An 11886-nucleotide genomic window follows, 5' to 3' on the forward strand; every position below is an offset into this window, starting at 1 on the left:
TTTGTAATCTGTGGCAGCTTATACCAGCCTTGTTTTTACTGGTAAGGCTTATCACAAGGAATGCTGAAGAGCTGCAATCTTTACCTCTATCCCTTATCAAAACTATCCCTTATCACAACCATCCAGAGCAGTGCATCCTCCTGGACAGGTGTCATGATAGTAGTTCCACATCTGCAATCACCAAACAGATCGTAACGGCATCTAGCCTCGGTTTGCTCACTCCTCTCTCTCTCTCTTCCCCCTCCTCCTCCCAACAGAAATATGTTCAACTGGCAAGAGAACAGTTGTGCTGTTATAACTGCAGGTAAACTAGGGGATTCAGTGAGCAGAGAGCGCTCACACCCCAGATTAGTAGGGTGATGTCAGCGATGCCTTGTGCTGTAGACATGATCTCAGCTTCAAACCACCCCTCTGGTGCATTGATTTGTGGTACTGGAGCCATGTTTAATTGAGACCCAGAGGGGACTGTTTTCTAATCACTTGATGATGTAGCCCCAATCCTGCAAACACCTCCATACATGCCTAATTTTAAATAGATGAGTACCATGACTCAAATACTGAAACTTAAGCTTGTCTGTATCTGTAAATTTCATGTACCCGCACCAAGGGACATAAATTGTTGAACTGTTGATTTAGACAGTGAGGCCTGAATTGCAACTCTTGATTTTAGTGAGATAGCTGTGCAACACTTTGGCCATCACTGAAAATGTGTGAGCAGTCAGCAATTACAAATAAGTTTGAAGAGAATTACATTTAGCTGGTAGTGTCCTGTAACATTTCACATTGTTTATTTGGGTAAAATTGAAACTTTTGAAAATCACAAATAAATATTTAGGGTAAAGAGACAAACTTGCGTTTCTTCCTCTTTCACTCATCATCCAGTCTCTCCTGGATGAACAAGTGCTTCAGCTGTATTCACTGCTTACTGATGAGAGAGCTTGATATTCACTGTTAGGGCTAACAAGTAAAGCATAGCTTTGCATAGATGTAGCTGCAATGGTCTCACTCCATAGGGCCATATCTTTACAAGAAAGGTAAAGCAGTGGAAGTGAACCTTTCTGCCCCTATTTCAATTGATATCACCAAAGGGAAAAAGGTTGTTTACACAGACAAGGCTGTGTGAACAGTCAGCTGAGGTCTTAATGCAGAGTGTTAGCTAGCATCCTGACAGAGCTAAGGGGTGTTAGAAGGTGTGAAGAAGTTCAGAAACTTAGCAGGTGTGGCATGTTATCTATGGCAGGCTTACACAGGTACAGCAAGTATAAGTAGCTCCTATTCCTTATAGTCTAAAATGACAGAAGAAGAATGTGTTTCACTGCCCAATGTCTCAGTTAAAGTGGCAAATGCATTTGATTAACCCTCTTTATGGGTTTTCAAATACTCAACTGCTATTGACTGTGGTGGAGAACACAGGACAACACTGACAAACTTCAACGCTCTCCAAAATTTCTCAGAAAAATAAACACTAGAGATAAGGAGTTGGCTATTATTCACACATTAGTTTATAACAGGTAGTTCAGATATAATGCTGACTTCATCAGATAGCGTGTGCTGGGTGATCCTATACATTTTCTTTTCGTGGAATAGGGCTCGCAGTTGTGTTTTGAAATGCTTATAGTTTGCAGACACCAGCACCATCACAACGCAGCCTGCAGCCCTTGTACCAGGGTCAGATTCAATATCGGTTTCTAACAGTAATTTTCACTGTGGAGGAGAGAAGACAACAGGATACTTCTTTGTCGCATGTAACCGTTCCAGCTCCCCCCTGCCACCACACACTGCTGCTAGTTGTCTTCATAGTTGCAGTGCTGAACCTGTGCTTTTGTATGCATAATTCAATGGCAGCAGTTTCTTGCCAGATCATACATTTTGTGCTTATGTAGCTGATTGTAAACCAGTCCCAGACATAGATTTATACACCCAACCAACCAGATCTTTCCTGAGTAAGGCCTTAAAGCTATCACACAGGCCTGCACAGTGAGTCACACTTACAGTCAGGGACTACCATCTTCTAGCACAAGGGACCTAGACTTAAATAGTAAAAGTATCCATATACATTAAAATCTGTGGGAGTTAATTATCTAAACAACTTTGCGGATTTGGACTGAGGCAATGCTAAGTCAAAAGCCTCTATACCTTTTTATTAGATAACTATATTTCCTTTGTGTTACTTCAGAAATTAGATATTAGCAGCCAGTGGGATGCGGAAAAAAACAGTGGAGTACATTCCTTTTATCCTCGAGAGTTTAGGTGCCTGAGCCTCAGGCAATTTTCTTGCTGAAATAATAATTAACAAATTAGCTGGGAAAAAAATATATACTTGACCAAAAGGCACAAAAGAGTTTCGTAGGAGCAATCATTTATAAGGAGGCAAGTCTCCTCCATTGTGAGGAATTATACCCCAGTTCAATACATGACAACATCTTCAGGAGAAGGTGTGCGTCTTGGCATACCTATCTCTGCTATGTAAACTGTCTCAACCTGCAGCTTCTTTTTTGGTCTGTCAGATGCAAGCATGCATGCCACATGGCTTTCTGCCCTTTGAAAATCTTCCTGCCATTAGCTGGTCTGGAATGCCATCTCTGGCATCTCTGTCAGAAATATTCAGGCATGTAAAATCCTTCTAAACCTTTCATTAGAGACCTATCTTCCTTACTGGAACTAATGCTAAATCTGTGAAAGAGCAAATGTGTCTTAGATTTCTGAAGGACTCAGATAGTTTTGATTGTATTATTTTATTTGAAACAGACAAAGATACTAGAAAATACAATATAAAATATTCTACCCCATCTGGTGAGTAAGCTCAATACCATTTTATTTTATCTTTTTTTTTTTCATTTCTGTGTCTTAAATTGGTCCTATTTGAATTGCTTTATTCTGAAGTTAACACCAGGTTTATTCTTAAATTAATGTTCTGTGCAATAAATCTGCTTTCCAGCTAAGATGAAAGTAAAAAATTCTTTTGGATATGGATTACTGAACAGTCTCAAGAGGTTTTGGGTTTTTTTCTTCTAAAGGAGACAAAACACTTGTGATTCACTGTCCCAGAGATCAGTCTTTCCTAACACATTTGCAGTTGTTCATTTGTGTAAGAAGGCCTTGATCAGGCAAAACTCCCACTGGCTTCAATGCAAAAGCTTCAAAAAAGCACACAGAAATGTGAATTTAGTTGTCTCCAGGTATTACATCATATGCAGATTCCTACCCTGCTGATTGGGTTTTTTTATAAGAAATGGAGTGAGAGAAAGATTTAGAAGCTGCTTCAGCCTAGAATTTTCATATGTTCTGTATTAGAAGATTTCTTATTCTTCATGATGCCCTAATTTCCTTTAAAAGTAATTCATGAACTGGCAGTGTGCCATTATAAGATTATGAAACAGCAGCTTTCTGCCACTGTGGAATTATCTGTGATACTTTCCATGTTCCCCTAGATGAGACAAGATGGGGGTAGGGGAGTGTAAACATTTGTTTCTGTCCTTCACAAAAATTGACTGCAGGGATGGAGTTATTCTGCTGTTTAGGTACGGTTTGAGTCTCTTACACATATGGCTGGAATCTAGGAAGGGGAAAGAGCTTGTATCTTTATGTGTGTCTGGCCCACATGTGAGCCAACATCTGGAGAAGATCTCTTTCTCTGTGCAGGAAGACGAGTACGGGCATGCTGGAAGCTTACATCAGGAAAACAATATCAAGGATTTTGGTGTAAAGTTGAAAAGTGATAGGCTTAATGGGGGCAGGTACTGACAGGATCTCAGGGACTGGCATTAAAGATGAACATGAGAACTCCCTCTGTAATGACTGGAGTAGCGCACACCTCCAGGGGGCAATTGTTTCAGATGTTTGTCTCTAAAAGATGTTCTAATTCGGCAGATGAGCACACTAAGAGGCTTGTTTCTTTCAGTTGCAAAGGTCAGTTCTTCTAAATAGTGTAAAATCTACTTAAATTACCTACAAATTAATTATCTTTTAAAATATGAAATAATAAAATAACCCAAAGTTAAATAATGAATTAATTGATCCAGCTCGGTTGAGCAAGAGGCTTCTGAAATAAAGCCACAAGCACAGTAAAGTATTACCTCTGTATATGTGTCTATTTGAGGAATCAAACCTGGTCATAAGAATGTCAACAGTTCATCCTTAATTCCAGTGAGAATGTATCACTCTGTTAAGAAGCGATTTTAAATACAACATTCAAAAAAAGAGGTAGACTCTATTCATAGGGCATGGAGATTTCTTACCTCGGAGGCTGTCTGGTGGATACATGGTCCTTGTCCTTCTTAAAGCTTACATGATTAAAAATTGAGTAGGAAGAGGAAGAACAATAATGTTACTCTCCATTTTGTGGTTTGAAACCATTTATTCTCCTACTGTATGAACCAAGACCTTGGAAGAGTCCTAACTAACCATAAACCTCAGCAAACCAGGAAATACGAAATGAATGGAATATTATCATTGCAGACCAAAAAGCATATGATTTATATTCTCTTTTTTTAACCACATAGTGGAGGGTAAAGCGTATCATCATTAATGGAGATTCAAAGTCAGGGAGATTGTTCTAAGAATATTTCTATAGGTTCTTCCTGTTTTCCTTTGCTTCTTATGCATTTTAAAGCCTTCAAATCATTGAAAAAAAAATGCTGTCTACAGCATATCTACAAATCCTATGCTCATCTTCTCTCATCTAGTGCTGCAAGGACTATCATGGCTTATCCTTGGATGTAGGCAGCATAAGCAGCTTTTTTCAGAACATGGGAGCAGGTAGTAGTACATTACACAAATTTAACATATGTCTTTTGAAAGAAAAAAAATGCTTTTCAGAAAAAGTTTCATTAAAGATATTTAGAACCCTATATTACATTTGTATCAAGAAAGTATTTTTGTCATATATTTAAATAAGGAAAGCTGTTTTCTTTGTGTCTCTACTCTTCAATCTCTAAACCCTTCCAGTAATAGGAAGTTTCTTTGGTGTACCTGGTGTGCTTCCAACATGCCTTTTGCAATAGATGCAGTTTGTGCTAGGGCTCCTGGAGGTATGCTCAGATCAGTTTTAGGTTTTGTGATAAATCCTCTACACAAATTATTGGTGACCCAGGTATGACAGCTTGGGACACAGAAGTTCATATAAACTGCTCTCTTTGACTTAGATGCCGCAATACCAAGTCAGGCACTTACACCAAAGAATATAACCCCAAAATTCTATTGCAGCATGCTGCAAAACTGTTATGGAAAGGAATTATATGATATGTTTCATAAGAGGATTAAAAAAAAAAAAAGGAGGGTATTAGATCATTTCACCCTGCCTTCTGTTTCCATGATTACTGTGGAAATCTGTAGGAGCTGAGAATTTAGTTCATGTCTAACACATTATAACCAAAATTGCCAAGCACAGAAAAAGGATCTGCTAGGAAACTGCAGAAAAGACATAAGGAGAGGAGTAATTGTCATGTCATATCCAATCATTAACAGAAGAGCTGCTCTACTAGATCACACTAAATGACTTGCTGGCATCACATCCTTGTCTCTGATAGCTGGCACTAGCAGATGTTTAGAGAAGACTATAAAAGCAAGGCAAATATGAGGTAATCAAGGATTCAAGTATTTTCAGAGTGGAAAGCTGATTTGGACCATTATATTTAATAGTCCCTGCAATAGACAGAAGGATGTTCTTTCATATATCTCGATGCTCACTTAATTTGCTTTGGCCTCTTTATTGCAGAGTCTTTGAGTACCTAACTGACAAACATTTACACCATTACAGAAAGAGTGGGAACACTTAAGGGAGGAGGGTGTTGGAAATGGAGAAAATGGTCACAGGACATCATTTCAGTACCTAATGAGCAAGGAGAGAAAGAGAATTAGGGCTGGATGAAAAATGTGCTGACTGGGACAGTCATGCACAGACAAAGAGTTTGACTCCACATCTGGGGAGCTGCTCCCTGCCTTGAGATATATGTTTAAGAGTACTTGGGGCTTGTAGAATATAAAAAATAGTTCTGTATCTGCAATATTGAATTAAAATCTCCTTACGGGGGATAAGCTGCGTGTTTTGCTTACTGCTGTATTAAAGTGCAGGAAAATCCTAACATGAAAGTCCTCTACAGAAGTCACAGCAGCTGAGGTGGTGCTACATCTGGACCCAATCTGCAAGTTAAAAGTAACCTATGAGGTTTACTGCACTTAGGGCTATGCCAATAGCTAGTGAGCTAGTAGGGGAAGGAAGGAAAAGAAAAGAAGTGTCGGAAACAGCTGGACCAAGGCGATAAAAGACCCAAAATGCTAGTGATTTTTGTGACCTCTATTGGCCATATGGTTCATGGTTTTGCCTAATCTCTTTTTTGACTTATTCATACTTTTGTTCTCTCTGACATTTGCAGTCAGAAGGCATTTCTGCAATTTACTTAAATTTGTGTGCATGTGTTTATTTTAACTTTGCTGTCTGATTATTTCTTTCAGTAGGCCTTTGTACTTACACTGTGAGAAATAACTGTTTCCTATCTATTTTCTCCATGATATAGATTATTACAGACCTCTCTTCCAATAATCAGATATTCACCTTTCTTCAGATTCAAGACTCTTAGCTCTCTGCTAAATTTGTCCTCACATATTAAGCTATTCTGTATATTAAAGCTCTCTTGCTGCTATTTGCTGCTTCCCTTCCCTTCTCCCTTTTTCAGATGGGGCACCTGAAGTATTCAAAATGTAGACTCAGAATGAATGTTTATAGTGGCATAATGAACTTTTCCACTTCATTGTGTATTCCTTTCTCATTAATTGTTAACTCTCTTTTTTTTCTCTGTTTAGTTTTGGTTTTATCAGTATAGAACATTGACCTAAGGCTTTGAATGAACTGCCCCAAATAAATTATGTTTCTGAGATGTGACAGTTAATTTAAAGGTTTGTTTAGATTTTCTTCTCAGTATATTACTCTGCACTCATCACCATGACCCTCACCTGCCACTTTATCATCAGCCACCAGAGTCCCTTTTGCAAATCTCAGGTGAGTAAGTTGAGCAGCACATACAGCCCCTCTGAAGATGGATCACCCAGTTTCCTGCCTTTTAACCAGTTATTTATAGTCCCAGCACTGACCTTTCCCTCTTAGTCTATTGGACCATTTAGTCTAGTGTCGTGTATTCATATACCTGGCTGCACTTAAAGCAGGCATAAATATTGATGATGGTTTAGAATGAGGGAGACAAGTTACCAGAAGCAGCCTGTACACGGTCACCTAGAGCAAGGAATTGGCAATTTTTCCTGTTCCTAAGGTAGCTATTGCTGCCTCCATTGAGCTGCTCAGGGCTGCAGCCAGACTGAAGTTGCACAACGTGGCTGAGCCAATCCAGCTGCTCAGGGCTGCTCAGATGGGATGTCTTCCTCCCACATTTCTCTGCCCACACTCTTGGCCACATGGTCCTGTTTCTCTCCTCCAATGCCAGCCCTGCCAGTCGTCTGACAACTCAATAAGCCAATTTAACTAGTTAGCCCAAAGAAAAGCTGTTTATTCACTTTTCTGTGTCAAGTCAGGTTTCCATCCAGTTAAAAAAGTTCAATGGTGTGAGCACAAAGCCTGTTGACAACCAGACCTGGCACAAGGAAAGAGTCAGGAGTCTGTGGCCAGTGGGAGAGGAATGAGACTTCCCTACTCTTAAGGACAGCAAGACAGTAGATTAGATTAAGTCATTTCATGTAAACCGACTCTTAGAATAGATTAGAGCTGCCAAGCTGCCCTACCACGCAGCCAAAGGAGGAGGTCTTGCTCCCTCCCCCTATTTCCAAGTCCTCTTTTCACTTTGCTTCCTCTCTTTCATTCTCTTAGCGCTGCTTGTAGCGCAACTCTTCCCTTGCATCAGCTCTGGAAATCACACTGTCTCATTGATCTTGTCTGATCCCAGGGTTAGTCAACTCACCTCACCAATCAGCCCAAAACAGAAGGAGCAAACTTTTGTTGCCGGTTTGGAATTTGAATGAGTTATGTCATCTTACCAGATCTGATGAAATCCCAGAGACTGTGTGAGATAGGCACTGGAACCAAGTGGTGGGTAAGAGAGGGAAAGAGAGAGCAGTAGCACACCCACTGCTTTTTGCACATAAGTTTATTTGAAGCTATACTCATAGACCGGTATGATTAACGCTGAGTTTTAAAGCTGGCTTTTAAAACATTGCTATGCTGAAGTATTTTTGCCAAAGAGATGTATACAATGCCTAGTGTGACCTGCTTTAGAAGACAGCAAATGAAACATTTCAGTTTATGAACCTTAAGCTTTCTGATCAAGCACCCAAGGTTTGCATCCAGATATATAGTTCAGTAAACTTATCCAGGTGGCAGGTGATACTCTAGTGTTTATAATTATCTTTCTTTCTCCTTTAAATACCAAGAGTGAATTGTTGACACATCTTTCCAATGATCTCAAAGTCAGTACTTACGTATTTATGGAGTATTTTCAAAAATGATCTGTGCAAACTGAAATATCTGCCATTCATTCATTACTTCTCCTATGGGGAAGATACGTTGGAAAACAATTTGACTGACCTTAACAGCTCATGGGTGAAAAATGGGATATTACTAGCTATTTGCTTTTTAGATTTTTGCATAAAGAAAGCATGATTAGAAGATGATCATGCTCAAGACTTGACCAGTGGTTACTTTTTATGTTATGTGGCATGCTGGGAAGCACCATGGCCCCGGTCTGGAATGTTGGCCCAGTATTCCTGGAAGATCAGAGCTGGAGTTTAAAGAAAACTAAGGACGTGTACATACAGATACAGATAGTTCGAGGCACTTTGGAAGTTTAAGGGCAAGCTAACTGAACTGTTGTGTCAACACTGCCTACAAAAATAATCTGTCCCTCTGAAATGTTTTGCTCTTATTGCTACTGTATTCAGAGACTGGATTATGTGCTGAGGAATGGAAACTCACGTCTCTTCTGTTACTAAAGGAAATATATCCATGTATTTTTATGTTTTTGTGTATGTGTTTGTATAAACTCAGTAAGCCTTTTTGCCCCCTATGATACTTTTGTTTGGGTTCTACAGATTAACACCAAGTGATACACCGTGTATTAATTTCTTTATGGTATACTAAATGTCCTTTGGTCACGTTTTTAGCAAAAAGCAATGTTCCTTGTTCTTAGGATTCTTTCCTTTTTACTTTGCAAGACTTTATCATACACCCAGTTACTTTCTTCCTGGTTTTGCTTAGCCTAATTGTAAAAGTGGATAAACTTCTCCCTCAGCTGTGGGGAAAATGTCTGCTTATTATGCTGGAGTCTTTCCTATAATTCTTTGCATAGCTACAGACGTGAATGTAACAAGCATTTTGATCTACCTGTGTAGAGGAACCCAGTTCAGTTCCCACATTACATATCTTTGGTTGAAAATTATTTTGCATTTGCTAGTAGAAGAGGAACAACTTACATTGTATTTTAATATTTGAATATATTAAAGTTGTGAGATGACTATTCAGAAGTAATAAAAACAGCTACAAATATTGTCAGGTTCCCATTTATTTTCATAATGAAGAGAAAAGTGAATATTATTCTGTAGATAAAGCTATTTCATTTTACCTCTGCCAAAAAAAAAAAAAAAGTTGTTTGAATATTAATTATTCTCTAGGAAATTCTACACTGATTTGATTTTTATGCCAAATATGCCTCTTAGGGATAGAAAATTTTCCTGGTCTTTTAAATATAAGAAAATCCCCTCTTTGTGGTATATATAACCTGATTCAGAGCAATAGGAAAGTTTTATATGGCCTTAATGTGTTTGGGCTTATGTTCATAATGCCAAAATCAGAGTACTGAAAATATACCTTAGTAGCAGGATGGGAAATCTGAAAGTTGTTTCACTTCAGCTTCCCTATTTTTGTGTTATTTGGATGATTACCCAAACAAGGCTTTTAAGAGCCTCCAGTCCCTCTCTTTGTAGTTACGGCTCAGAGAATTTAGAGGCGTGGGACTGACCTGAAAATATGTGGGGTATTCCGAGAGCTGCCAGTAATAGGTAACCCATGGAATGGGCCTTTGCTTTGTTTTCTTTAGGCTGCTGTGACTATCTTGAGCAAGGCAGGAAAGGGGAATTTTAGAAAAAGGGTTTTTTTCAGACAGGCCCTCACTCTGGTAGGCTCCTATTTAATCATCCCCCCCTGATTAACAGTTCCCTGTTGTGCTGCACCTTTGGCAGCCAGGTAAAGAATTTGCCCTGTAATATGTGAGAAAGAAGAAAAAGAAAAAAAGAAAAAAAGGAGTCATATACATGTAACATGTAGCTGTTAGATTAACTGTAGACAGTAGAGGGCTAGGGTGGGCTAGGGCTGTGCTGGGGGCTTCCCACCTGCTCACCGGCCCCGGACCTTCACTCACCGGCATCAGCCTTTGGGGCTCCACCTTCGCTCTGCTCCAAATTGGAGAGGAAAAAAAAAAAAAAAAGTATTTTTCCTTCTGAAGCTTTAAAAAGTTTTCCCTTTTGAAGCTTTTTTCCAAATCTCTTGTTCCCAGTGGGGTTCAGAGAACAGGAACTGTAGTGTACGTTCATTTCCCTTCTGGCAAAGCCAGCTTAAAATAATAACAAAAAAGGTCCTGCAACATCACTGTACGAACTGAGCCTTTCGACCTGCTGCCTCGCTTCTCTCTGCTAGGCCGTGCTTAAGAGGTTTTTGGAGGTGCTTTTAGTCTGCGAAGCCTTTCATGCAAATAGCTCGTTTATTTAAATATCCAAGAAGGGTAGAGGGGCCACAGCGGTCTGACTTCTTCCCTTCATCTTCCCACTACTTGTCCAACACCTTGTAAAGAGGTACTGAAAAGGCAGGTTATTATGCACTGAGAACTGGTGTGGCAACTGTTGCTTGCCCTTCATTAATGCCGGTGTTTAGCTGAACGACTTGACCTGAAGTGGCTACAGCCTCCCGGGGAAACTTTTCAGTCCTTTTGTTGTGTGTTTTTTTTACAGAGTTCCCTTTTTTACGGAAGGGAGCAAAACCCCTTCTTTCTGATTTGCTGGCTGGTGCCCTGAGGGTGACGAGAGGCTGAAAGTTTAGCAAGTTCTGTGCATAACTTCACATCACAAGAGCAAGTGCGCGTTTCTCCCCCCTCCTTTCTTTTTCCTGCTCCTAAACGCCTCCTTCAAGTTTGCAGCTGGGCAGGACTCCAAAGGTGCAGCAGCAGCAGCAGCAACAAGCTGGAGTTCAAAGTTAGCAGTAAATTGCACAACTTCCAGCTCATCGCTACGCTCAGTGACTATTAACAAGCTGGAAGGCGCTCAGGGAAAAAAATAGGGGAGAAGGGAACACCCTTGAATTGTTTGGGGATCGCTGATGTTATGCTTCTGCCGCTGGGATCATGGCTCCCTTTGGAAGGAATTTATTAAAAACCCGGCATAAAAACAGGTAAAGCGCACGGGTACGTGGAGGAAAAGGGAGGGCGATATGGGATGGATTTCTTTTATGCTTTTTTTTTGTTTGTTTCTGGGGGAGGGATGTGCTGCTCTGGCCCCACGCCGCCGCCGGGAGCTCGAACTTCGGGGCTCACCTGCTGGTGGGAGTCGGGCCGGAGGGAGCGGCTCGACGTGTGCGGAGGGAAGGTCCGCTCCTCGCCCCCCTTCTCCCCCTGGACCAGTTTCTCCTCTCTTCTCTCCCGGGCAATGTTTTCAGGGAGGGGAAGATAGCTTTTCCTGACTTTGAACCTCCCCTGCCTAACCCAAGGCGAACATCGGAAGCCCCCCGTGTCAGCAAGGTGAGACTCGGCCGGGGGCGGGAGGAAAGGCTGGGGTCCCGCCGTGCTGGTCCTGCCTGCGGCCACAAGTGCCGACGGACGGGGCGGGGGGGGGGGGGGGGGGGGCCTGGGGCCCCCCCCCCCCCCGGGGAAAAAAAACCCCGGCTTTTCCCGGGGGGGG

At 40.9% G+C, this 11886-nt stretch overlaps 1 protein-coding gene across 2 annotated transcripts in view; it reads left to right on the top strand.

Moving 5' to 3' along the window:
- The first annotated feature begins 10678 nt into the window (after positions 1 to 10678).
- Positions 10679 to 11886, top strand: part of RASSF9 (Ras association (RalGDS/AF-6) domain family (N-terminal) member 9) — a 27979-nt gene continuing 26771 nt past the window's right edge. The window contains exon 1 of one of the 2 annotated variants that reach the window (XM_014964317.1): positions 10679 to 11380. In XM_014964317.1, coding sequence (XP_014819803.1) covers positions 11334 to 11380 — 47 coding nt within the window. In that variant the 5' untranslated portion in view covers positions 10679 to 11333. Of the gene's footprint in view, positions 11381 to 11494; positions 11727 to 11886 lie in introns of those variants that run through there. The other variant, XM_014964318.1, reaches the window with a different exon arrangement.

The sequence above is a fragment of the Calidris pugnax genome, unplaced genomic scaffold (assembly GCF_001431845.1).
Source record: "Calidris pugnax isolate Ruff unplaced genomic scaffold, ASM143184v1 scaffold44, whole genome shotgun sequence".
Taxonomy (NCBI): domain Eukaryota; kingdom Metazoa; phylum Chordata; class Aves; order Charadriiformes; family Scolopacidae; genus Calidris; species Calidris pugnax.